The 26,823-nt window shown below is 43.6% G+C and overlaps 1 protein-coding gene across 2 annotated transcripts in view; it reads right to left on the bottom strand.

The window, feature by feature from the left end:
- RETREG1 (reticulophagy regulator 1) overlaps positions 1-26,823 on the bottom strand; it is a 122,986-nt gene that overhangs the window by 17,667 nt on the left and 78,496 nt on the right. The window contains exon 1 of one of the 2 annotated variants that reach the window (XM_079916362.1): positions 19,288-19,527. The exons of the other annotated variant lie outside the window; for it this stretch is intronic. Coding sequence (XP_079772488.1) covers positions 19,288-19,322 — 35 coding nt within the window. The 5' untranslated portion in view covers positions 19,323-19,527. Of the gene's footprint in view, positions 1-19,287; positions 19,528-26,823 lie in introns of those variants that run through there. 2 annotated transcript variants of the gene reach the window in all.

Consider the following 26,823-nt stretch of genomic DNA (forward strand, 5'->3'; position numbering starts at 1 on the left):
GCGTACCGCAAAAAAAAAAAAAAAAAAAAAGGGCTACATTTTTCCAGGGAGGGGGTGGGCAATGCAGAACTGTAGAATATATTTTAAATTGTAAGGCAGAAACAACTATTAAAAAGAGTTATGGAATAAGATTCCACAGAGATCAGCATGACAATTTATTCACTTTTTTTTTTAAGTCTTTAGTACCTGAATGGTTTCATTTGTTACTTTGTTCACTTTATTTTTTAATTTTTATTGAAGTATGGTTGATGTACAATATTATATGTTACAGGGGTACAATATAGTCATTCCCAATTTTTAAAGGTTATACTCCATTTATAGTTCTTATAAAATATTGATTATAGTCCCTGTGTTGTACAATATATCCTTGTAGCTTATGTTATACCTGACAGTTTGTGCCTCTTACTCCCCTCCCCCTATGTTGCCCCTCCCCCCCCACTGGTAACCACTAGTTTGTTCTCTGTATCTGTGAATCTGTTTCATTTTTGTCGTATTCACTAGTTGATTGTATTTTTTAGATTCCACATATGAGAACACATAGTATTTTTCTTTCTCTGTCTGACTTATTTCACTTAGCATAATACCCTCCAAGTCCACCCATGTTGCTTCAAATGGCAAAATTTAATTCTCTTTTACAGGCTGAGTAATATTCCATTTTATGTACCACATCTTCTTTATCTATTCATCTGCTGATGGACACTTAGGTTTCTCCCATATCTTGGCAATTGTAAATAATATGCTGCTATGAACACTGGGGTGCATGTATCTTTTAGAATTAGTGTTTTTTAGAAAAACAGTTCTATTTAGGTGATGGTTTTAGTAGGAAGCCCCATCATTTTCTCTTGTAGCAATTTTTCAACTGTAGTTACTTTCCTTTGTAATGTTGACACCTCGTGAGACTTAAATGCCCTGAACGGATTCACAGATACGACTCTGTCTTCAGCAGCTGACAGAACTTGACTTCTACAAGGCACATAAAATATCGAATGAAGGAATGGATATAAACAATGAACAGACATCAAACAAAGAAAAACAAATCAAAAATAGTTTAGTGACTTCTACTGATTTTTTTAATGCACTTAGCCGAATGCTTCTATACATTACCTATCACAGTAATTAGTGTGTATTCCTTTATATAAATGTGTAGGAATACATCATAGGCAAAAAGTCTAAAAAGTTTGGAAACCAGCGTTCACTTACATGGAATAGTTTTATTTTTTTTCCTTGGAAATGCAGAATTAAACTGCCTTCGAAATTAGGTAACCAAGAAATAGGACTCATTTATATCAAATGTTTCCTGAGGTGGAAATTAGTATTTTGTGTGGAATTCCTTCTGGCAAAACTTGGGCCCTAACGCCTGACTTCTCCACGGAGATCCCTGGATCCAGCACCTTCTGTAGACATTACTCTCACATGGACCCACGAGCACCTGTGCGACCCGTGGAGACCGGACTGGGGCTTGTGAAGTTGGCCAGAATGTGAAACCCCATGAATATCCATCCTTCTGTCGGGATAGGGAAAATCAGTCCCTTGTTTGTTCCTGTGGGGTGACCTCAATCCACTGGAGAGTATTTTCAGCTATTGCTGTTTCCTCTCAAACACATGTGCACGTACACACACACACACACACACACACACACACACACCCCTTTCTGGTCACTTTTTAGATTTTCCATATCCTTAAGAACTCATATTGCAATAACAATTTCCAAAGATGTTTAGAAGAACCGTCAAAGTGCCTCCAGAGAAAATACATTATTTTACACTAATTTATTTTATTTTTAATCCATAGGAATTGGAAATTGAAGGCAAACCATATTTTACAGAAAGTTAACAATGTCAACATCCCAAACTTCTGTAAAAGGGGATTTGCTCTAACCTAAGCTGTCACCTAGCAACCGGGACAAACAATTGCTTCACCCATCTTACCTATAAATATGCTTTGGCCCGGGAGCCCTCACCGCCCTGTCATTCTGGGCTGGTGACTAACGGTCTCATGTTCTCTGTTGGTAGTGAATATCTGTTGATATTAACCCCTGCATAATTTTTCTTACAAAGGTCAGTCAGTCTCCAGTTACAGATTTGAACATTTCTGAGTGCGACGTGTTAGAACTGTTTTTAATCCTCTGGATCCGTGTCGTGTTCCTCCGCGTGCAGGCATGTTCGTGTGTGATTGTGTGTAGGCAGAGAAACGAAATAGAAACAGGGATCCTGTTTCCCTGCACACTCACTCACAGAATTAGAACCATGACAAAGCAAATAAGATATGTCAACTGGAGGATTAAATAAGCAAACACAAGATTAAGAAATTACAGAGCACTCAATGTGAAATTCTCACTTTCTCAGACCAATTAACCACGTGGACAACTTCTCCCCCAGGAGGCGCCACCTGAGTGTTGGCTCTTCCTGCCCTGAGAAGCTGAGCCTCACCGCCCTCTGGGCAACTTGGTGTTTTATTTGGAGCTCTCTCGTTCTTTTCATATCAAGTCTCAAATGAACTAGAGATCAGTCACTTTGTGAAACTGCCCCTTTCTTCCTTCCACCTCAGTCTCTGCCCTGCCACTTCCCTGGGTGCAGAGATTATCAACTACCCAATCCACCGAGATCATCTGGAAGCCTGGCGCTCAGCTGCCCATCACGTTACTTCTTGTATGATTCTAGTTTCCATGAACAGATGCCAGTAGAAGTTATTTTCCAGCGTTTTCAATTTTGTTAACTTTTCAACAAGTAGACTTTCATAAGCCCAGGGCATGAACAATTTAAATTCCATTACCAGCTCCGAACAAGCTCCTACTTGAGACCTGCAGGAGATTAAACACCCTTTCATTTGTGAACACAGAGATTTGCTTTAATCACTACCCCTGAGGGAAGAAAAGGTTTCTACTTTATCCCCGAAGGACAGATAATACCTGAGAACCAGGAAACACTCCCCAAGGAAAACAGAAATTGTTCTTGTAAGGCAAGTTTGCTAATTCAGATATAAGCCTTTCTTTTGCATTCTGTTTGGGATCCACAATTTCCAATGAAGTACCGTCCAGGATTTACTGCAGTTGGAATCAAAAGGAAATGTCCTCTCCCTGCCTTTTTCTCTTTTTTTTTTTAACCTCTGGCCTAGTTACATGAAACCTAAGCTTCTGTGACAATACCGAAGAACGTATTGCTTATGGTTCAAAAATTTTTCATTAACAATATAGTTCCTCATTTTGTTTTTTGAGAGACCTTACCCATCACACTGGGCTGGAACAGGTATATACAACCCAAACAGACTGAACGATGATAAAGTGCCTCCAGAGGGCTTTTTAAATGAAGGCCAATTAAATTTTGTTGGGAGAATTTGTCAGCCTTTGTGTTGAAGGCAGTACCTTGGAATATGGCAAACCTGGAGTCAGTGACTATCAGTCATTGAGATATTTATTCAAAATGCTACACTGTTAAAGTATAGGCCACAGTCCCACCTTAGTCCTTTAAAGACTGCATCTCCCATTTATCTTCATTTCAAAGCCGGTGAATGATGTTGGTGACTGTTAAAGGAACATACCCTTACCAAGAGGATCCCTGTTGTCAGTCACAGAAAACAATGAGAATCGCATTCTGATGTCTCACTGCTTGCTAAATTGGCCATCAGCCTCCCTCAAAAGCAGATTTTTAACAATAAGCTATTGTATGGATATTGCATTTTTTTTTTTGGCGGTACGCGGGCCTCTAACTGTTGTGGCCTCTCCCGTTGCGGAGCACAGGCTCCTGACACGCAGGCTCAGCGGCCATGGCTCACGGGCCCAGCCGCTCTGCAGCATGTGGGATCTTCCCGGACCGGGGCACGAACCCGTGTTCCCCTGCATCGGCAGGCGGACTCTCAACCACTGCGCCACCAGGGAAGCCCTATTGCATGTTTTAATGGTAAATTATGTAATACTCAACAGCAGCATGGCGGGAAGGTGGGGATGTATTTGGGAGCGGGGAGGGCACGAACTAGAAAGGAGTATGTGCGGAGGCAAGGGAGAAGTGGATCTGGGCACAGGTTACCGAGGAGGCATCTGTTGCCCAGGGAGGGTGTGCAGTGGTTGATGCTACGGAGTGAGGACAAATTTCAAAAGAACGTATTTCTCCTAATGATAGTTTCTTTAGGAAAACAAAATTCTAAAAAGTAATTAATAGAGCCTGTCTGCTTTAGAGAGTGGGCTTCTACGGGATGGCATTTCCCCCACGTTCTCATACACATAGAACAGCAATCAAAATCTGGCTGATAATTAACTAAAAAGGAGTTGCCTTCAGTGCATTTCTCACCACCTTGATAACCGTCATTGTGTATTTTATACCTGAAGACTGAAGGGGTTCCTGCAAACACTTACTTAAAGAGTTCCTCCGACATTTCACTTCCACTCACATTATAAATTCGCTCAGGAAAACTTTTTCTTAAAAATTTGTATTCCCTTGTGCGGTGAAGTTCAGTGAAAGTAAATGAGACTGGAATGATCTAGGCTGACCCTTATGCCTGTGAGAGAGGTGCCTGCCATCTCCCCCATCCTCCTTCATTTTTGCAGACACTCACACCTGCCCCCAGAGTCCACGTTCCTGTCCGTGGTGTTCAGGAGAATCTAACGGCTGCCACACGCGCTTTCTGTACGTATAAACTGCCAAGCCGGAGTATTGGAGATCATCTGCTTGCCCAGTCTTCTAGCCACTTCCAGGAAGTCGCCGACAACCGAATCAGATCTCCTAGGCAAGTGCCTGTGTGTTCACAACTCCCGCAGCTCTCTCCGGGGCACACAGTTACATCCATACCCCTTTCTCCTCTCCCTCTAGGTCGCTGTCTACTGGATTGGCTAGTCGGTAAAATGTTAAATGCCTTCTTGCTTTTATACACACATAGAATGTATTATTATCCCATGTTCTGCTTGTACTCTATTGTAGCGATGCAAAATTTGCCACCCCAAGTTGTCTCTTTGGCATGCATATTATTTCGAGGTGAAAACAATCAAGGCCCCAAAAAACTCAGGAAGAAACTTTGGCCTTCCCCCTAACTGCCTAAAATAATGTATCAACAGATAGAGGGCTTGTTCCAAGAAGCAAGCTAGCAGCAGAGACATTTGCCAGGAATATGGGCTGAGTGTGGTGGTGAGGGAAACTCAGCAGGACCTAGAGATCAGAGCCCACTCTGTGTCCCATTGTCTCTTCCTGGTCCAGCAAACCTTTACTTACCAAACATTTGCTTTTCTACCTCCATGTCAATTGCCTTCCTAGCCTTTGAAGTTCCAGACCACTACCCTCAACACCTCTTTTGTCTTTAGCTGAAGACGGTAGTTCAGGTGAGGGTTTTGGCCATTCTGGAAAGTTACTCAGTTCTCCTAGGTCTCTCCCATGTGTACAGGCTATTAAACTTTTGTTTTTCTCCTGTTAATCTTCTCGTGCCGATTTAATTCTTACACCAGCCAGAAGAACCTAGAAGGGTAGGGGAAAATTTCTTCCTCCCCGACACGATAATCTACTAACATGAAACAGACTTGATAAGAGCCTATAGAGTAAGACGAAATAGCTCTTTGATCAACCTTAATCATTTATTTGGTTGGCCGAAAGTTCGTTCAGGTTTTTCCGCCAGATGGTATGGAAAAACCCGAACGAAACTTTTGGCCAAACCAATACTTTTCCCATGTGAGAACCATCTAGAACCACAAGGACAAAAGTACTGTGAAATGGCATTTAACTGGGCCTGGACCTTCCAAGGGTTGTCTCCACCCAGTTAGGGAGATCAATTAAGTGGTGCGAAATATTTCATCCTGAGCCCCTTGTGAGTTCATCAGCCTAGGTGAGAGCCACAAAGGTAATGAGTCTTCAGGGACCTGACCACAGCCAAAAGGGAACCAATGGAGCCAGATGGTCAAAGAAAATCACCTATACTTAAACAACACAATGACTATTTTAAACAAACATTCACCGAAAAACAGAGAGAGATATCTTTTAATCATTGTCTTGAAAGATGTTCTAGGTTTAGAATTGTATTTTGATCAGAACTTAATTTATTATGTATATTCTTCTTGCTTTTTTTTTTCCCTAGCTCATGCTACCACAATGCATTTTCAAGAAATGGAAAAAATGGCTCATCAAAATGTTGGGTTCTAGAAAAGGTAATTGTTTTTAAAGACAGATATCTGCCTTTGTTTCTCTTACAAACAAAGCCCATACCTTCTAATCTATGTAATCTTTAACAAAACTATCCAGTGACAACATGACTTGAGTGATCCCTCTACATACCACAGCCACTAGACACCCCAGACGCTAAGAAGATGATTAGGTTCACTTAAAAATTCAGTTCACTTTGATTATATAGTCCGAGAGGCCAGGAATGAACCAACTCTGTGAATTCTGTTCTGAATTGACTCTTTGGAATCATAAGAGGAAATGAAATTAATGTTCTTTAAACAAATTATGCTAAAGAATGCCACAGATCAGTGGCACGGCGACCACAGAAGTCCCTGGGAGGCTGTTCTGACTGGTCCACAGGAGGAATTCGGGTTTCTCAAGTCTATAAAATAAGGAGCTGGACCAGATCGGATAGTAACTGTTTTTGGATAATGGCCCCCTTCAAAATACCTCGGGAATTCAGAGGGTCCATGGGCCCCGGGTTGACTGCTGCTGGATTCGATAATCAATGATGCCTTCTGCTGAAGGACTTTATAATCCACTCACGTTTACCTAAAAGGCTGAATTTAGGAAAACTCTAAATATGTCCTCTACTTTTATGAAATAAACATTTATCTTCTCCTATAAAGAGTTGATTTAGAAATTGATATGAACTTGAGAGAGGAATACTTGAAGCTGGCAATATCCCTTAACACATCCCTGGTGGTACTGATGGGAAAGAGAATCCCAGCCAGCAGCTCTCAGTGACCCTTCAAGTACTGATGTCAAAGTGTCAGATCTCAGGCCGAAAGAGGTTCCCAGCAAACAGACCTCCTAATAGGCTGAGAAGGCCCAGTCTGCTTCCATTTTCTGAGGCTGTGAGGGTATTAAAGATGTAAAATGTCAATATCTGTGGTCCTGTAATGGAGAAACTTAAAGCCATATGAGGAATTTGATCTTTCCTTTACAATGGGTTGCGGATTTCCAGGCCCTGGGGACTGCAAGGCCAGGGCAGATGCCCAGCTGGCCTGCCTTCTGTAGGCTCAGTCAGTTGGACCCCTGAAATTCTGTGTTTGGTCAAAGCAGGGACCTGTGATTTCACTGGAAACAGTAGAGCAGGAGACCAAAGAGATGGAGGTCAGAAGCTAAAGGCAAATTTACCAGAAACAATGGGCACTCCTACCTGTCAAGGCCTAATTACCTGACAGTCATTCAACTTCCTTTCTTAGATTTTCATCATGGGCCTTTTTTTTTTTTTTTGCAGTATGCGGGTCTCAGGCTCCGGACGCGCAGGCTCAGCGGCCGTGGCTCACGGGCCCAGCCGCTCCGTGGCATGTGGGGATCCTCCCAGACCGGGGCATGAACCCGTGTCCCCTGCATCGGCAGGCGGACTCTCAACCACTGCACCACCAGGGAAGCCCTCATCATGGGCTTTAAAAGAGCTATCACAGTCTATCTTCATCCGTTGCAAACAGTGGTCACTTTTAAGCTGTTTTTTCAGCATTAGATAACTTTCCTATTCCCTTATCTGGGCTGGTGTAGGTGATTAATTCTCAACCATACTAATGAGTAACTGACATGAATATTCTTAGACTCAGGGTAGAACCTGAATGCTGACTGGAGACTAAGAAACCAAGCAGTACACCCTTGGGGCAGTCAACTCAATCCAATAAATATTAACCTACGAATACGTGCTGCGGGAGTTATAGAAGTTCCAGTTGAGTTAGGGCTTGCAACAAAGATTGGCGTTCTGGCATGAAACACATCCCCATGAATTACTCATGATTTCTAGTTTCATTTATTTAAAGAGGAGCAAGAATTTAATGACGAATCAAACAACCCACATAAAGGATCATTCTCAATTTTTATGCCTATCCCCCACCTACCTTTTCAGCTGTTTCTCCACTTTTTTTAAAAAGCATTATTTACCAGCAACTGGCCCTTACTGATTCTAATACATTCGACAGTTTTCTTAGGGATAAACAACTGTATGTATTAAGATATAAGTTTGCCCGTTGTGTCAAAGGTCTAAGTGATGGGTTTAAACAAGAGAGCACTTCATTTCTCCCTCATGGACAGCAGAACATAGTGGTCCAGGGCTGACACAGGATCTCTATAATGTTGAAGACCCAGGCTCTTTCCATCTTAATACTCCATATATTCTCGAATCACACAGTCATCCCATGGACCACTGCAGCCAGCAGGGAGGGGAAAAAGGAAGCGGAGGGCACTCCCTCTCCCTGAAGTCATGGCCTGCAAGTTGCATGCAAAGCTTTCACCCACCTCCCACTGGCTGGAATGTAGTCACACGGCCATACCTGGCTGCAAGGGAACCTAGGACATGTAATTCAATTGCTGGTGGCCATCATCGGGCTGAAACTTGAGATTCTACTATCGAAGGAAAGGAAGTCGAGTATTTGGGAACAACCAGTAGACGCTCCCACAACAATACTCCTTTTGATCTCGTATTTCATCAGTTTACATAATTTATAATTAAAATTATGCAATTACAGTAGCAATGACAACGGGCCTTAAGAGATTTGAGAATGAACGCTCTGACTCAGTAAGCACATGACTCAAATGGTGGAAGCGGGGAGGCAAACGTGTTCTCTAAAGGGCCGGAGGGCAAATATCTGGGGCTCTGCTGGCCATACAGTCCGTGTACGCAACTCTGCCATTACAGCGTGAGGGCAGCCACAGACAACGTGCAAATGGAAGAGCGTTCCAACAAAGTTTGATTTATAAAAACGGGCTGTGGGGTGGATTTGGCCTCTGGGCTGCACTGACCTGCTGGGTTCAGGGTGTCATGGGTTTCAGCCATGTGGTTATACAGCGGTGACGGGGATCACTGATTAGCCCAGCAAGCCAACCGGGAACCATTCCAAGAGCTTTTAGTCTAAGGACACCTTTCACTTACTGTGCACGTACCAAGGGCCAGGAACTACATTCGGAGCTGTATAATCCTCTCAACAATCGGACAAGGTGGGTAAAATGCTCCCGTTTTCAGATGAGAAAGCAGACACGACCAAGAAAACCCAGATTTGAACCCAGGTCTTTCCAGCTCCAACCCACCAGCCTCCCAAGCCTGTGGTTAGAAAAACAGTCCTTTTGCCAATAACACATGAAACATAAGCACACAATTTCCTGTCACATTGCTGGTGAAGCTGTTGTATGCCAGGTTTGACTTGTCAAGTATTAGAATGAGAAAGGTTTCCTCTGATCTTAAAACAGTCCTTGCCCTCAAAGTTTACCCAGGTTTTAGCAAAAGGCACCTAACTTTCAGATTTGTCCTGGGTAGAGCTGCTAAGGTCTCAAGCTTCAGAACACTGGTATCTAACGGAGGGGGAAAAGTCAAGGTGCCATCGAAGTCACTGAAAACTTTTAGGGTCTTTTCAAAGTTTATCTAAATAAACAAAGATTATACCCCACCCCTCCCACCTCCCACCCCAACCTCTTACCCTAGTGCAGCGGGCTTCACCCACATAAGCACTCCACCCTCCCCAGGAATGGCAGACCATCACACTCTTTCCAGAACCTTCCTGACCAGGCCTCACAACCCTTTGAGAGCTCCAGGCACCATTTCCAGTTTATAGGAGCTGGCAAGAAAGAAAGACGTCATCTGCTATCAAACCTTCAACACTTAGGGAACAAACCGTCTCCCATGTTCCCCTCTGCTGTGCCCCAAAAAGGGATTATCAAGTACTTCCTTTATTGTCGCTGCCAGCATTTCTCGTATCTTAGTTTACTGAGCAAATCTCTTCTTGTTTCAGCAAGCATGTCGATTAATTCTGGGTTTATAATCTATTGATGTGTATATTCCTTTTATTACGAAATCTACATCTCAAAGTCTTCCTTCATACAAACAAATACGCTTCTGAAAGGAAGTGTTTCAAGTACTACAAAACGGGGAAATTATGACTGTTTAGAATTCACGCTCAGTTTAATTACTTTGGAAGGAAGGTTATCCACCACTCACGTTACAAGCTACTCCAGAAACACTGAGTTCATTTCTTAGAGAAGGGAGCCCCGTTTAAACATACATATGACCCCTAATTAGTGAGCCCTGCATAGAACGCTCTCAGTAGGAGACACGAGTGATTCCCCAAAAATATAGAAACACATCTGTAATCCCCTCATCTTGTCTGAAGACGAAGTTTATAGGCATAATTTCTAGAGGCATAATGTGAAGACGCTCCACTGATAGATGCGCTTGTTTTCTTTTCAAAAATAAAACACTTGCTTAGGGTTCAGCGAAAACCCCACCAGGAGATGTCACTTCCGGAGTCACGGGATACTACTGGTGCACGGTCGCTCCCTCTGTTTACAGCTAGCAAAGAGGCTGCGTCACGCTGGTAATGACTATGGGACACCCCTTAAGCACTACCACAAGTGGGTGTCTGCCCAGCTCTGGAGGACCAGTCTCCACCCTGGAAACAGAGCAGCCCGTCATAAATCACAGTTATGGGGGAGAGGAGGCATCTGGGGGTCCGGCCTCCCCCTCACCTCTTTCCATATCAGGCACTCACAACTGCAGCCCCCCTCCAGGAGGAAGACTCTGCCGTCCGACGGTCCCTCCCCAGATGCTGCTGAAGCCACAGAGCAACGCCTTTAATAGCCCTCGGTGGCGCTGTCCCAGTGGGTGACAGTCACGCCCAGGCCAGGCTGATCCTGCAAAAATGAGGCTGTTGGCGGGGTGGGTGGGGGGGCAGAGTGTTCTGGCCTGGAAGGCTCACGGGAGTCTCCTCCCAAGGGTAACACATCTGTCCTCTTGAGCACTGAGCTTGTGTGTGTCTCCCAGGAACAGCCAGGACACTCCCTACCCCACTGTTTCCCAATGTCTGCATCAGGACACTTTGTGACCTAGAGGTATTGCCATGTGTTGCTACATGCAGGTTTATCCCCTCGCCTTTGCCGACTTGGGATCCAGAGGTGGCGGGTACCAAGGGTAAGAAAGCAGTTCCTGGTCTGAAGGCACCAGGGGAAAGATATAAGAGAGAGAACGGATGCAGGAGAGGATGAGAGAGAAATCAGAAAAAATTCAGGTAGAAACGTCCTGCCTGATCATCTCACTCGCAAAACACTGCATGAGATGAGGTTACTCTGGCCAAAAAGCCAGAAGCCAGGACTCCCCCAGGAGGTCGTGTCTATCTTCCTATCCAGAGTTCACTGGCGGTTTCACAAGAATGGCTGAAGAAACATAAACAGAGTTTTAACTCACTTCTGCCTGAAGGTCTTTCCTCTGACTTTGGGCTGGTTCTTATTATACATTCTTACTAAGCTGCCACGTGGCCAACCAGCCCCAGAAACCAACTGAAATCCCTTGACTTTAGTTGAAAGAGAAGTGTGATTACTGAAGACAATTTCTGATTTTCAAAGCAACCTTTCTTTAAACACTGCAAGCTGATGTCCCATTTTCTCAAACACAAAATGGAGGCGTTGAATTTCTTTCACCTTAACTCCAACCTATAACTGACCTTCTCTAGAATTGAATCGCTTTTTGTTCCCTTGTCTTAAGTTTAAAACTAGGTGAGTGGGACACTTCATTTTCTGTTTCTTCATACAGATGTATATATTGGATTTGCCTGCTAGCCGTGGTTATTCTCTTGGTAATCACTTTATCTCACTCTGGTGCAGAAAGGGTTTGAGGTCGCTTATGAAAGTACACAGATAACAGGGATAAAATAAACACCTCAGCGAGCAGAGCCTATTAGTCCACAGGATGTATCTGTACAAAATGGTGCACCTTGTCCAGGAGGTGCAGCCCCTCACGAGGGCACAGGGCTTGGGGGTAGAGCCTGGGATGGACGTCAATCCCCCACTGGCTCTCTCAGCTGGATGCCTTGTACACGTCCCCTGCCACCACGGGGGTGATGGCCCTACAAAGGAACGAGGCTAAAAGGCCTGATGGGAGAGAAAATAGGAAAGCCCAGGGGAAGAAGGGCATACAGAAGTGTATCCAGAGGGTCCCATATACTATCTAGAAGGGAGCTGTAATTTTATCTCCAAATGGCTAAATCAGATTCACGGTGCCCATACGATTAAAACAAACCAATTAGACAAGAGACAACATGTGCCGTGAACTCCCTCCTGTGGGTACTCAGCTCACTGTCGGATGCATTGGGCAGACATCCTTGTTCCCCAGAGAAGGAGTAAATACTTTGACTCAACACACGTCACTGGCATGACACCCATGCTCACTTGGGTTAAATCAATTACAGGAAGGATCAAAACAATGTGAACCAAACACACACCCCTTGTGGCCCTATGCAAACAGACCATCTAGACCAAACCAACCAGGAATGCACCAACTCTGTACACACCCGTGGTTGAGCCCACCATCTAGAGAGTGGATGGACTGCACATACTGAACATCCTCCGTATTGTCATATATTCTGTGCTGCTTAAGGAAGTGTATAACTTATGTAAGTATTATTATTAACTATTTTTTGAGGACTTACTCTGAGCCATTCACTAAGCTAAATATTTAATGTGGAATACCATATTTAATCTATAGGACAAACCTATAAAGGGAGTATTATTATCCCCATTTTATTGATAACAAAATGAAATTCAGAGAGGCCACCCAGCTAGTCAATGGTGAGGCTGGGATTTGCAGCCAGGATTGGAAACAGCTTTGCATCATTCCACAGACCATGTCTGCAGTCACTCTACAGGATAGTTAAAATAGTTAGGTGTTTATGCCTAAAGACGTGAGCTTCAACTAACTAGGAAGTTATTCTATATAAATAAGTATATTCTATATACTTATTATAAATAAGTTATTTATAACTTATTAAATAAATATAACTTATAAATAAGTTATTCTATATAAATAAGTTATTGTATATAAATAAGTATATTCATCAAGACCCCTGGAGCATTCCTCTGTTAGGAAGAGATGTCACTGGTCTGCAAGTTTTTTTAAAAACAGGAGAAGGAGCCAGATGGTAAGTTTTACCATCAATATCCTTCCAAACAGTGTGATAAAATTTTATAAAAACAAATAGTAAACATTTTTTTCTCTCTCTAGTAGTTTTATTTATTTATTTATTTTTTCAATTAATTTATTTTTGTCTGCGTTGGGTCTTCGCTGCCGCGTGCGGGCTTCTCTGCGGTGGCTTCTCTTGTTGCGGAGTACGGGCTATAGGTGCGTGGGCTTCAGTAGTTGTGGCTCGCGGGCTCTAGAGCGCAGGCTCAGTAGTTGTGGCACACGGGCTTAGTTGCTCTGCGGCATGTGGGATCTACCCGAACCAGGGCTCGGACCTGTGTCCCCTGCATTGGCAGGTGGTTTCTCAACCACTCGACCACCAGGGAAGCCCCCCTCTCTTAGTAGTTTTAAAATAAAGCCCCAAAATTCATTGACGTTCTTCAGGAAAAAAGGGGTTCGTGTCCTCTCCCCTCAAATCTGTATTCTTTCTCTGCTTGAGCAACAGGACATGGTAGAAATGATGCTTGGCCAGTTTCTGGACCCAGGCCTTAGGAAACTACCAGCTCATACTTCATACCCTTTGAGGCAATGATTCCCCTAATGAGAAAAATTAAAGTGGCAAAACCATCTGGAATCATAGAGTAATAGTAATATAGGTGGAAAAATCCAAAGGATAGCATGTTTTGTAGGCATTAAAAATGCTCCCCAGGGGACTTCCCTGGCGGTCCAGTGGTTAGGATGCCATGCTTCCAATGCAGGGGGCGCAAGTTTGATCCCCGGTTGGGAAACTAAGATCCCACATGCCACAGGGCGTGGTCAGAATAAAATAAAATAAAATAATAAAATAAAATAAAAAAGTAAAATAAAACAAAACAAACTAAACTAAAATAAAAATGCTCCCTAAATGTTTAATGCCACTGGGAAATGCTTATGAGAAGAAAAAGCAGCATACAAAATTGTATGTATCATATATAATTATTGTAACATTGCCAAGAAAATTTGTCCAAAGAAGTATTAGAAGACAAGACATAATAATCTTTTTTTTAGGGTAGTAAGATTACAATTGATCCTGTCTTCTTTTTTTTTTCCTTGAATTTTATTTTATTTATTTTGATCCTTTCTTCTTTACATTCATTTTTCTTTACACTATTTTTGTTTCCCCCAATGGACAGTCATAACACCTTTTAGTGGGAAAACACCATTGTGTATGAGATTTGACCCTCAGGTAAGCAAGCCTGTGGCCTCACATACCTTCTGTGGGACTCAGATTTCCATAATGAGGAGACACCAAGTGGATCCAGACATGGATGTGCCCACGAAGAGACCAAAGGCTGGGAGTAGGGCAGCCTGCATGAGTGGTCTGCCCCTCTGTCAGGGACAGCTTCTCTTGGCAGCCCTGGGACAGACCTCTCCGTGGCCCACCACACAGCAGCTGCAGCCCTCCTTTGGCTTTGGAAAGCAAAGACACCTTCCTCACATTTTAGGGATGGCAAAGAATTAGTCACCCTGTGTTGATAAAATAGAAATGAGCTTTAACAGGGCTTGATTACCAGAAGTTTGCTGGGGAGCCACAAGGGTTTGGAAAGCACGTTGCTTGTTAACTGGTGATTAAGATATCTCACACTAAACACACTCTCTTGCAACAAGGATAGACTGTGTTATTCTCCATGCTCTTAATCAATTTCAAATATTAGCCCACCTGGATCAAAGTAGGATTTCAAAAGTGGTAAACATTGTCTATGCCTGAGACAGATTTTTCCATGACCGTATTAGAGGGTGGAAGAAAACGAAATCATTCATTCCTTCGACAAACCTTTCCCGAATGTCTAGTATGCCTTAGGGATACATAAATGAAGAAGATGGAGCATACTTAGAATTAAACACAAACTCTTGCACCAGTCCACGTCACTTGGGTTCTGGGGCTGACCCCTGTGGGTTTGCAAGAACGAGTTTTTCCCATATCTTCTGAACCCGGCTTTCACTGACCTCATGTGGGTGGCCTGAAATTGACCACAGTGATGTATTTACACCACAGAAATCAACGAATGCCAAAGAGCAGAGAGTTGGTTGCTAGACATTTACCAACACACCACTGCCTGCAAGGCCCAATGACGGGTCCCCATACACCTCCCCCACTCACCTCCAGCCAGCCTCTCCCGTCTCCTTGTGTGCTGACCACACTGACCTTTCTGGGTGTCGAGCCCACCTCCTGCATCGCCACCGTATAACGATACACGTGTCTGTCTGCACAGGCTTACTTATTCACTTCGCCTCTCTGTGCCTATTTCAAAACCAACGGCAGCATAAGGACTCTGCAGGCCTATGAAAGCTGAAATACGCTTGTTTGTGGGAACCCATCATCTCGACCGAACGTCCCGACACACAAAGCTTGAGCTGGGGCGTGCTGGTCAGACTTCTTTGTGAGGCTTTTCTTAGCCTCACTCTATATATGAAAGAAATAGTATTATCAAAGCATAGGCTTCACCCACAAGGTGAAATTAAGCCTATAATCAGGCCAACCTGAATCATTAAAACATCTGGATCAAAGAATATATTTAAATCAATTTCTTTTAAACCTTCCAAGACTATAATTCAGTGCGATTGCTAATGCCATTTCCAAATACTACAGAGGCCACTGTGTTGTTTTTTTTTTTTAACTTTAATGGAAATACATTTTTTTTAATTAATTTATTTTTGCCTGCATTGGGTCCTCGTTGCTGCGCGCGGGCCTTCTTTTTAGTTGCGGTGAGCGGGGGCTACTCTTCATCGCCGTGTGCGGGCCTCTTATTGAGGTGGCCTCTCTCGTCTTGGAGCACCAGCTCTAGGTGCGCAGGCTCTAGAGTGCAGGCTCAGTAGTTGTGGCACAAGGACCTAGCTGCTCTGCAGCATGTGGGATCTTCCTGAACCAGGGCTCGAACCCGTGTCCCCTGCACTGGCAGGCGGATTCCCAACCACTGCGCCACCAGGGAAGCCCCATGGCTACTGTGCTTTTAAAGAGCTTTGGTTTTCTTAAATACAACAGCCCTTCGTATATCCAGAGCCCAAATACAGGGCAACCTCTCCACTCCAGGGCAGGGCAGAGCAGCCCAGACTGCTGTTACAGAGTTAGTGTTAGAGGCTCAGTGACCTTTTTCAAACTTTTGTATCTTTACTATGTTATATGAGACGTCAAATAACAAGCTTCAGAGAGCCCTGCATTAGCAGCCAACATTTTGCTTCTTAAATGCTAAAATTGCACACTGTCCTTGGGTAATAGTCTCCTAAGTCCAGGTAGCCTGGGGTCCACCCGCTTCAAGGCAGCTGGACTAGACGATGTTTCACCTGTCCCCATCCCCCCGCCACCGCACATCGGGCTACTGAAGACATCCCAGGGCCCACCTGCTGCATCCCAGGTGGGGTCCAAAATGAGGTGGGAGGCGGGATGAGAAACCAAGGGAGCCAGGCCCCTGGCCAGGGGATGATTCTCCTCGTATTTCTTGATCCTGTCTGCCTCCCCGGTCGCGGCCCCTACTTTCTTCCTTCTTCTTTGGCACCCGATGCTTCCTGCTTGGCTTTCTGCCCTCCTTTCCCGGCGTCAGAACAGCATTCTCTCACACCCTCTCCCTCACCTCCTGACCATGACACGGGCGCGGAGTCTTTGGAGGTTCTTACCGAGAGCGTTTATTACTGGCAACAAGATACACAGCAAGAAGGAGGGTCCCTCCTCCGCCTCCCCCGGCCCCCCAGGCAGCTGTCTTCACGTTCGTCCACTTGGTGAATATGAAACGGTGCGTTGGGGCCCCTGGACCACAGCACACGAAGCAGCTAGTCCGTGAGGTGCCCTAAGCACGCACCCGGATACCCTAACGGAGCCTCCCGTCATTTGCTTTCCACTGATTAATTTCAGATTTTGCTCACTGCCCGTTACAGAGCAATTTGATTCAGCAAATTCCAAAATGGGACTAAAGTAACAGGAAGAAGCCTGAATGTGGCACTCACCCAGAACCGCCTGCAATCAAGCTTGAAAAACACATTTGGCCAGCAGATTCGAGACTTACAATAATAGTTATTCCTCTTTTAGATGTGGCACCAAAGGACGTGTCCAACGGCACGTAATCTCAGATGTAGCAAGAGGAAAATTCCCTCTCAAATGTAATATTTTACTTTTAGCCTGGCTCTAAATGTTCCCCCCGTCTGGGGTGCCCTTTCTAACTTTCTGCACAGATATGGAAACAAACAAATGTATGCAGCAAAGTATATTCCATAGAAAACTACCAGCTGTGGAGAGCTGGGAGTTATCGCATCAGAACAAAAAAGGGGAGGCGGGGCAGCCTACTTCAAAGGAGTGAGAGGGCATTTCCCACTTTCAGCAAGTTATTAGTCTTTGGTAATAATAATTATTATTAGATATGTGTATAGTGTGTGTGTGTGTGTGTGTGTGTGTGTGTGTGTGTGTGTGTATTTACTTATTTATTTATTCTCCTTCTTGTCTGTTTATCTTGTAACCGGTAAAACATTCTTAGAAAAAAACTTTTGTTTGTTTAGTTTACATCATAAACTACTTGTTCAAAATGTTTATAATTATCCACAATTAATTATGATTTAATTTAATTGTGGGAATGTTCCATTTCATTAAGGCAACCCTTATGACACGTCTGCCAAGTCTCTCCCTTCAGTCTCTAAAATGATCAGGCCCCCTAGATGCTTACTTCAGGTGTTAAAATGGTTTATAAATACTTTCCATTCACAAGTATTTATAAAAGTGCCTATTCTGTGCAAAATTCTATGCAGAGAGTTGGCAGGAATGCCATGATGCAAAGTGAAAAAGAGAAAGTCCTGCTTTCAGAAATGTTCAAATGTCATGAGGGGGATACACACAATACTGGGAGATCACCCATCATCTCAAACCAAGACTGACATCTAAAATTCTCTGAAAGTGTTTTCTCAACTATTTAATGAGTCCATGGCCTAAATCTAGGCACTTGTGTAAATGTCATCTTCAAGCACTTGATTTAATGTCTCATTTTATATAGAAAGTTCTTTCATTATACAATTAAATGTGAACTTAACGTCCCCTTTGATGGATGGGGAAGGAATCTGGAAGAAAATGAAAACTAGAAAACTAAAGAGAAAAGTAGCTTTTAAGGACATGATTACAACTGATGATAGTCAACACACACACACACACACACACACACACACACCCCACACACACACAAACACACCATACAACCATGGTTGAAAAGGAATGCTTATACAAGGACAAAAAAATATTGTGGTATTCCTGTTCCTAGAGAGTTACCAGTTTCCACTTTCTTTGACAATAAAATTGGCAATAACCTCTTGTCCTTTTTTTTCTCTCCCGTTGCAGAGCACAGGCTCCGGACGCGCAGGCTCAGCGGCCATGGCTCACGGGCCCAGCCGCTCCGCGGCACGTGGGATCCTCCCGGACCAGGGCACGAACCCGCGTCCCCTGCATCGGCAGGAGGACTTCTCAACCACTGCGCCACCAGGGAAGCCCCCTCTTGTCCTTTTTTTAAACAACCTTCTTTCTACATCTTCATATCTGAATTTCAATGGCCCTAATTAGAATTCCAATGACACCGATTTATATAAATTTTGTTAACACAGCAATGGGGCTAGAAATGGAAACTTCCAATACCGACACAAGTTGTGCTCACATTAATAGAAATAACTTCCTGCTTCCTTTCCCATCTCTATCCCCCTTTCTTAGAGCCAGATATTAATAAAACATTAATACAGTTAATGTACTGCATATGGGGGCCCAATGATCACATTTTCAAAGATAAGATCTATGGTAAAAAAAAGTATTGTAATACCAAAACGGGTATATTGGCCTAATTATTAACCTTTAGAAATGTTCAAGTCTTTAAAATGCAAGCAATTTACAAAATGTTTACTAGCTTAGATTTCTAACAACTACCATCTGAAGTTAAAAATCAAACATCAAAAAACTCAAGTAGACTTTACACGGTGTAGGTAGAAACACTTTTTGATAATTTCGGGCCGCCACTTCCTCACTCAAGAAAAACACTTATTGGCATATGTTTCTACGGGTATATTCAGTTCATTTTATGTCTCTCTCTTCACGCTAAAGAAAATTCTATTTCCTGGAATTAAGGGACTGCACTCCTTTTAAAATTTTAATTTCAACTACCTTTTAAATTAGACACAGTAGTTTTTAGAAAGATAACCAGCAAATGAAATAGACTCAAGAAAAAGTAAATGTGGATCATAATTACCTTTTGCCTGATCCAAAGTCCTCACCTTCAGGCATTTCTGCCCTTTGAAAATAATAACAAAGTGGAGAAGACTGCAGCACTTTTGTGCTCCGGTAGTTTCTTCTCCACGCTAACAATGACTACCAGGCGGGGAAAACCCCAGTAGTCAAGTTCTTTTCTTTTTGGAGTAAAGCACTCCTCCCCTACCCAGAAAGTAGGTGTTTACAAACTTCCGAAGCCCCGGCCTGCCTTGAATGAAGCTAGGAGCCGGGTTATTATGACTGTCCCCTGCTAAAAATAAATAGGTCACCTCTTACTCCCAGGACCGTGACAGACAGCTGGGAGCAAGCGCTGCTCAGCTGCCCCGCTTGTTCGCTCCAGGCCTGTGAGGAGGTGTCACCACCCAGCTATTAACCTTTACCAGGATGACCTCACCTAAGCCAGCCTACCCTTTCTATTTCCTGCTTTCTCCTGGCATGACAAGGCACCCCCGAAGGGCGGCGAGCTTGAAACTTCAGCCTGGGCTATCAGGTCTCCAACTCACAGGAGGGGCTGGAGGGTGGAGAGCAAAGTGGGCAGGACCGCGAGAGCTGAGAGGTTTGTTTGTTCTGGAAATGCTTAGCCACTCAGCAAAAAGATCCCTTACACAAAAAGGGGGGAAATGCCAACAAACAATTGTGTTAGAAAATCTTCCTTTGGGTCATCTAGATGTCTCCACTCTGAAGTGAGCACACAGATATGAGTCCATGTGTTCCTCTGGGCAACACGGTTTCTTCCGAGGGACTTCCCTCTGTCATCAGCGACCAGCCTGACATTGGAATGTGGCCGAGCTGTGGGCCTCACATGTTCTGATAGCTTGGCCCGTCATTACGAATGAGTCATCAATCACCAGGTACCCTCAGTCCCTGCAACTTCTAATAGCAGGACGAAAATCGCTTCACTTCTTGCTTTCAAAAAAGCTGGACGAAACATTACTGAGATCCCTTTAGGAATATAACCTGAAAACTTTGCAGAAAAACTTGAAATCTTTTTTTTTTTTTTTCCTGATTGGGAAAGTCAAGTAAGGCTGTAAGCAAGATCTAATTATTAAGAAACAATATACTTTTCTTAGACACATGCACCCCAATGTTCATTGCAGCACTATTTACAATAGCCAGGACATGGAAGCAACTTAAATGTCCATCAACAGATGAATGGATAAAGAAGATGAGGTACATATATGCAATGGAATATTACTCAGCCATAAAAAAAGAACAAACTAATGCCATTTGCAGCGACTTGGATGGACCTAGAGATTGTCATACTGAGTGAAATACGTCAGACAGAGAAAGACAAACGTCATATGATATTGCTTATATGTGGAATCTTAAAAAATGGTACAAATGAACTTATTTACAAAATAGAAATAGAGTCACAGATGTAGAAAACAAACTTATGGTTACCAAAGGGGAAAGGAGGGTGGGGAGGAGGGATAAATTGGGAGATTGGGATTGATATATACACACTACTATATATAAAATAGATAACTAATAAGGACCTACTGTATAGCACAGGGAACTCTACTCAATACTCTGTAAAGACCTACATGGGAAAAGAATCTAAAAAAGAGTGGATAGATGTATATGTATAACTGATTCACTTTGCTGTACACCTGAAACTAACAGAACATTCCAAATCAACTATACTTCAATAAAAATTAAAAGTAATAAAAAATAAAAACATTAAAAAAAGAAACAATACACTTTTTTAACATCTTTATTGCAGTATAATTGCTTTACAATGGTGTGTTAGTTTCTGCATTATAACAAAGTGAATCAGCTATACATATACACATATCCCCTTATATCCTCCCTCTTGCGTCTCCCTCCCGTTCCACCCCTCTAGGTGGTCACAAAGCACCCAGCTGATCTCCCTGTGCTATGCGGCTGCTTCCCACTAGCTATCGATTTTACATTTGGTAGTGTATATATGTCCATGCCACTCTCTCACTTTGTCCCAGCTTACCCTTCCACTTTTCTTTTTAAAATGTGTGCTCCATTGTCACAAGATTAGTAATAGCTAATTCTAGCAATATCTCTATATTCAATATATACTTTACATTTATATGTGTTAAAGTGATTTCTGGAGCATTAAAAAATTGAGGAGTCATAACAAATATTATCTTTCTCTGAGGCACTGTTAGCTATTTTGTAGCACATGCCTGTCGCAATTCGCGACAATTCTTTAATATTCCACACAAGAGCTAAAGTTCTAGACTTCAAAGTCTAAGAGTAAGTTGCTGCAGATACTCAAACACGTAACTCAAATACTGTTGACCTTGAAAGAAAACAGTCATAAGCAGAGTTCTGAAGATCAGGGTGTGCCCGAGCCTCTCAGGATTGGAGCAATGTGCTGTCTTGCTAGAAATTCCAGGCCTAATGGAGTGAAAAGTTGAGACGCTGAAAATATTATCCATGAGAATATTTTACCACCTTTATTTCACTTGACCAACAACAATGCTAATTCTATGATCTCATTCTCAGTTCTAACAATCCTATCCCACTAATTTTACCTTTTTTGTTCTTTTAAGCTTCTCTTATACTACTTCTTGAATATCTGAGTACCGCTGCTGTTGAACTTAGCTGCTGATGACTACAGACCAGACTACTGTATCCCTGAAACCTGCCTCTCAATTTTAAAGGACAATTAACTGATCGGTGTGAGAGATGAATTACCCATTACTACCATAAAATATTTCCTTTAAAAATACTTCCTTTAGGGCTTCCCTGGTGGCGCAGTGGTTGAGAGTCCGCCTGCCGATGTAGGGACGCGGGTTCGTGCCCCGGTCAGGGATGATCCCACATGCCGCGGAGCGGCTAGGCCCGTGAGCCATGGCCGCTGAGCCTGCGCGTCTGGAGCCTGTGCTCCGCAATGGGAGAGGCCACAACAGTGAGAGGCCCGCGTACCACAAAAAAAAAAAAAAAAAAAACTTCCTTTAAGCACGTCTTCATGCATTTTAAAATTACTTGCTCCAACCATAAATTCCCCTTTAGATATGTTTGTGTTAACTTCTGAAATTCCCAAGGACAAGGAGGGAAAACAGGATGGCACAGATAACAAAAGCCAGGTGTTGGACACAGTGGGTGGCTTCCTCGCTCCAGTGACACCTTCGGTCCAGCGGGGGGTTTAGGGTGCCAAGGGTTCCCTCATCGTCCCTGACTGGAAACCCACTGGGCATCCCAAATTTAAGGACTCACGGAACAGAGCCGTGGGAAAGACCCTGAGGGCCACGAAAGCCATCCAAGATTTTCAGATGCTGAAACGGGGGCCCAGCAAAGTTAGGTGACCTGCTGGGGACAGAGCCAGGAACAGCCTCCAGTGCAGGAGCGGAGGGCTCTTTTCATCCCTCCAGCCGAACCGAGAGCAGAACCCACTCGTTCTGGCAAAAGTGCATACGTACGGCCAGACACGTACGCGGTTTACGTTCTCTTATACCCATACTCTTTCAAACTGTGTATGCATTTAATTTTAGTAGCATACTTTAAGTGAACATTTCTATTTTCTCTTGCAGTTTTAATTAGTATTATGGCCTAAGAAGATAACTGCCATTTCAAAGCTAAATGTCCACTTCTCTTAATGCCCTTTTTTCTCTTCACACAATCATCGGCCTAAGAGTTTTGTTTTTTTCCATCTCTCCTACGGCAGCGGTGACTGAGGCTCTGGAACTTTCAGAGACAAGACGAGGGACCCTCCCTCTATTGCAGGTTACAGGGCAATATTAGCATGAATGGCTAAGAAATGGGTGGGGTTCGTTAGTGGAGAGAAAATTATTAAGAGGGGTAGGTTAACTCCTTGACCTAACAGAATTCTTGCTGAAGTTAGGCCAGGGTGATCAGCTATTACCTAGGGGATGGTGAGACATGAGGGATTTGGTTCGATATTAAGGGTGATCAAATATCAAGGGCGGAGGATTCTCGATAAACTGACTTGACAAATTTCTTGCTAAAACTGGGTTCCTGAGGACATACCCAAGGGCAGGGCCTAGGTGGAAATGAGCTCTCAGAGGAGCCTGACTAGTTTGGTCAAAGAGAGAGTCTTTGTCACCTCCTAAGAACAAGGCACATTTTAATTTTTTTTAAACCAGCACTCAGTGTTACAAACTGTATGGCCCCTTCAGAGGGTCACTGTCTGGTATGGTAGCCCCCAGCAGCACCTGGTTATTGAGCACTTAAAATGTGGCTAGTTGGGAATTTTAGGATGGAATAGGAAAAAAGACTGTAAAATATCTCATTACCAATTTTTATATTGATAACATGTTGAAATAATAATATTTGGGATACACTGGTTAAACAAAATGTATTATTAAAATTAATTTCACTTCTTTCTGTTTACTTTTTCTAAACATGGCTGCTAGAAATATACAATTATATATGTAGCCTGCATTCTGTTTCCACTGGCCTGTATAGCTCTAGAGCTTCAATTTTCTACTTTTCTGCCGAAACTGGCCTAAATTTGACATAAAACAGAAGTTCCTTTGAGAGCTCACTGGCTAACACAATCTTACCAATTGTTTCAAAAACATTTCCAGAATCACTTTTAGTCAGAAAGGAAAGGGGTACAAATTACAGAAGGCAATTAACAGGACAGTTAATGGATACTGAGAAGAGTCCATTGAGTATCTTCTCCCTCCATATCTTGGCCTCCGCTTTTCTCCATCCAAAACCCTCTTCCACCCTTGCTTCCCTTTGGCCTCCGAAGACAAGAGCCCATAAGTAATTTCTTCAAGGCCAGGCTGCATCCCAAGTTCTTGATTCCCTTCCCTCCTCTCATCTCTGGTTTAAACCACCAGGTATCCCAGCCTGTTCTTGCCAGTTCCTGACCTCCCAAATTCTACCTTTTCCCTCAGCCCACAAACATATGCAGGCCTTTTCCAGAAAGCCCACCACTGACCATACATGTTCTTCTAGTCCCAAACCTCTGTCTGACCTTTACAGCCCAAGGTCCTAACCAGGGGTCTATGTTCAACTCACTCCTTGCCAATTACAGCCTACCTTCTGCCCCTACCATGGCCCTGACAATGCTCTTCAACTGCAGCTGATGTCTACTTTCCATCTAATCTGCCCTGACCTCGTGGGGCCCTACGTGGCTGCCCGCTTCCCTTTATCTTGACACTGTCTCCACCCTGGGCTCCAAGACTCCACTTTCTGTGCCCAGCCCCACTCCTCTCAACTGTCCTTCTTGGTCTGTCTAAGTGTCTCTCTTCAGTCTTAACTGACTCTTCAGTCTTAAGCGTTGGTGATCTCTAGGGCCGGCCTTCCCAAACCTGAAACAACACAGAGTAGTGGTTCCCAACCTCAGCCACTCTCTACTTCCACTGGTCTGGGATGGGTCATGAACTTGCTTCCAATATGCTGCTCGTGGGCCGGTGTAGCGGGGGGACCACTCTTTGAGAGCACAGTCCTGGCGTTCCAACATTGACCACCTTCCTTTTCATGCTATACAATCTCTCTAGGAAATCTCTCTATTCCCAGAATGTTAACTCTGACCTCCACGCCCAAATCTGTATTGCTAGTCACCCACTCTCCAGAATTCCAAACCTATACAGACAGTGCCCGACTTACAACTTTTCCACATTATGATGGTGTGAAAGTGATACACATTCAGTAGAAACCGCCCTTGGGATTTTGAATTTTGATCTTTTCCTGGGCAAGATGCGGTGCGACACTCTCTCGTGATGCTGGCCAGTGGCAGCGAGCCTCAGCTCCTGGTCAGCCCTGTGATGACAAGAATCAATAATCCACACACTTACGACCACTCTGTACCCAGGCAGCCATTCTGTTCTTCACTTTCAGTACAGTGTTCAATACATTACATGAGATAGTCAACACTTTATTATAAAATAGGCTTCGTGTTAGATGATGCTGCCCGCTTGTAGGCTCACAGAAGTGTTCTGAGCATGTTTAAGGTAGGCTTGGCTAACCTGTGATGTTCAGTAGCATAGGTGTATTAAATGCATTTTTGACTTAACGACATTTTCAACTTATATTGGGTTTATCGGGATGTAACCCCATTGTAAGTCGAGGCGGCTCTGTATTTCTGTCACCCACTAGCTGTGGTGCACCAGAGCTGCCTCTGACTCGCTCATGAAAACTCTTACCACCTCTTTTCCACTCCACGTTCAGTGCTGTGAAGGAGCTAGTCTGCAACCAGCCACAGCATGAAAATTGGCAAATGCTACAAGTCAGCTGCTATCCCGTACTCACCCCGAGCCAGCTGTTAAAAATGTACCCATACAACACTGAATACTAGACATCTTAACCTGTGTTAAATTAATTAAATAGGGAGGGCATTAGATGGAGGTGGTTCTAATTCCTTCGAAGCCAACATAAGCAAACCAAAACCTAAGCCTACAAATGCCTCAAGGTTCAGAAACCGAAACATAAGGACAACCAACCACAAGCATCCAACCAGGGTTTCCCAAATAAGGGCAACCGCTCGGGCTACAGCCAATCAGATGAGTTCCTTGCTTTGCTTCCGCATCTTCTCTATTAAAGTCTCATCCCGGACATCCCTGGTGGCACAGTGGTTAAGAATCCACCTGCCAATGCAGGGGACATGGGATTGAGCCCCGGTCCGGGAAGATCCCACATGCCACGGAGCAACTAAGCCCGTGTGCCACAATTACTGAGTCTGTGCTCTAGAGCCTGCGAGCCACAACTACTGAGCCCACGTGCCACAACTACTGAAGCCCATGTGCCTAGAGCCCGTGCTCTGCAACAACAGAAGCCACCGCAATGAGAAGCCCACGCACCGCAACAAAGAGTAGCCCCCGCTCGCCGCAGCTAGAGAAAGCCCGGGCGCAGCAACGAAGACCCAGTGCAGCCAAAAATAAATTTAAAAAAATAAATAAATAAAAAAGTCTCGTCCCCAGCTCCTGTCAATGGAGCATCCTGACCACTTCTGGTTGGTGCCACAAAAAATCAAATTTGATTTGATTTTTCAATCAAAAAATTGATTTTTGCTCAAATAAACTCTTAAAATTTTTAATATGCCTCAGTTTCTCTTTTAATACTTGGAAGTCCCAAAAGCATCTCCAAAAACGAGCCCAAAGAGGATCCACCAACTCTCAGTAACCTGCTCTCCCTTATCCTTTCCTATTTCTTCTCTTCGTTTTCTTTCTTTGGAAAAATAATTCTCCATATCATTCTCAATCCCATTTTTCTGAAGCATTTTCTTCAATGAATTCAGCAACATCTCAATGTATCTTCACTACTTGCTGACATGTCAGCTATGGGAACCCCTCCCTCCTTCCCACTAGGAGATACGCAGGGACCTTCTCTTCTTGTTCATTATTGTTTCCCAACAATACTACAAAGCATGGTAGAGCCAGCTCCTAGAACAGCACACACCATATTATTTTAGGGTGATACTAGTAGTCAATATTAGTTACATCAGTAAAGTGAAAAAAGGTTCCAAATGGTCAACTGAGGCAAAAACATGGGAATTATATTCGTTCTTCCCTCTCGCTCACCAGCCAGAGAAGATTCTCACCAAGTGCCATCAACCCTAACACCCTGA

Source organism: Stenella coeruleoalba (genome assembly GCF_951394435.1).
Source record: "Stenella coeruleoalba genome assembly, chromosome: 3".
Taxonomy (NCBI): domain Eukaryota; kingdom Metazoa; phylum Chordata; class Mammalia; order Artiodactyla; family Delphinidae; genus Stenella; species Stenella coeruleoalba.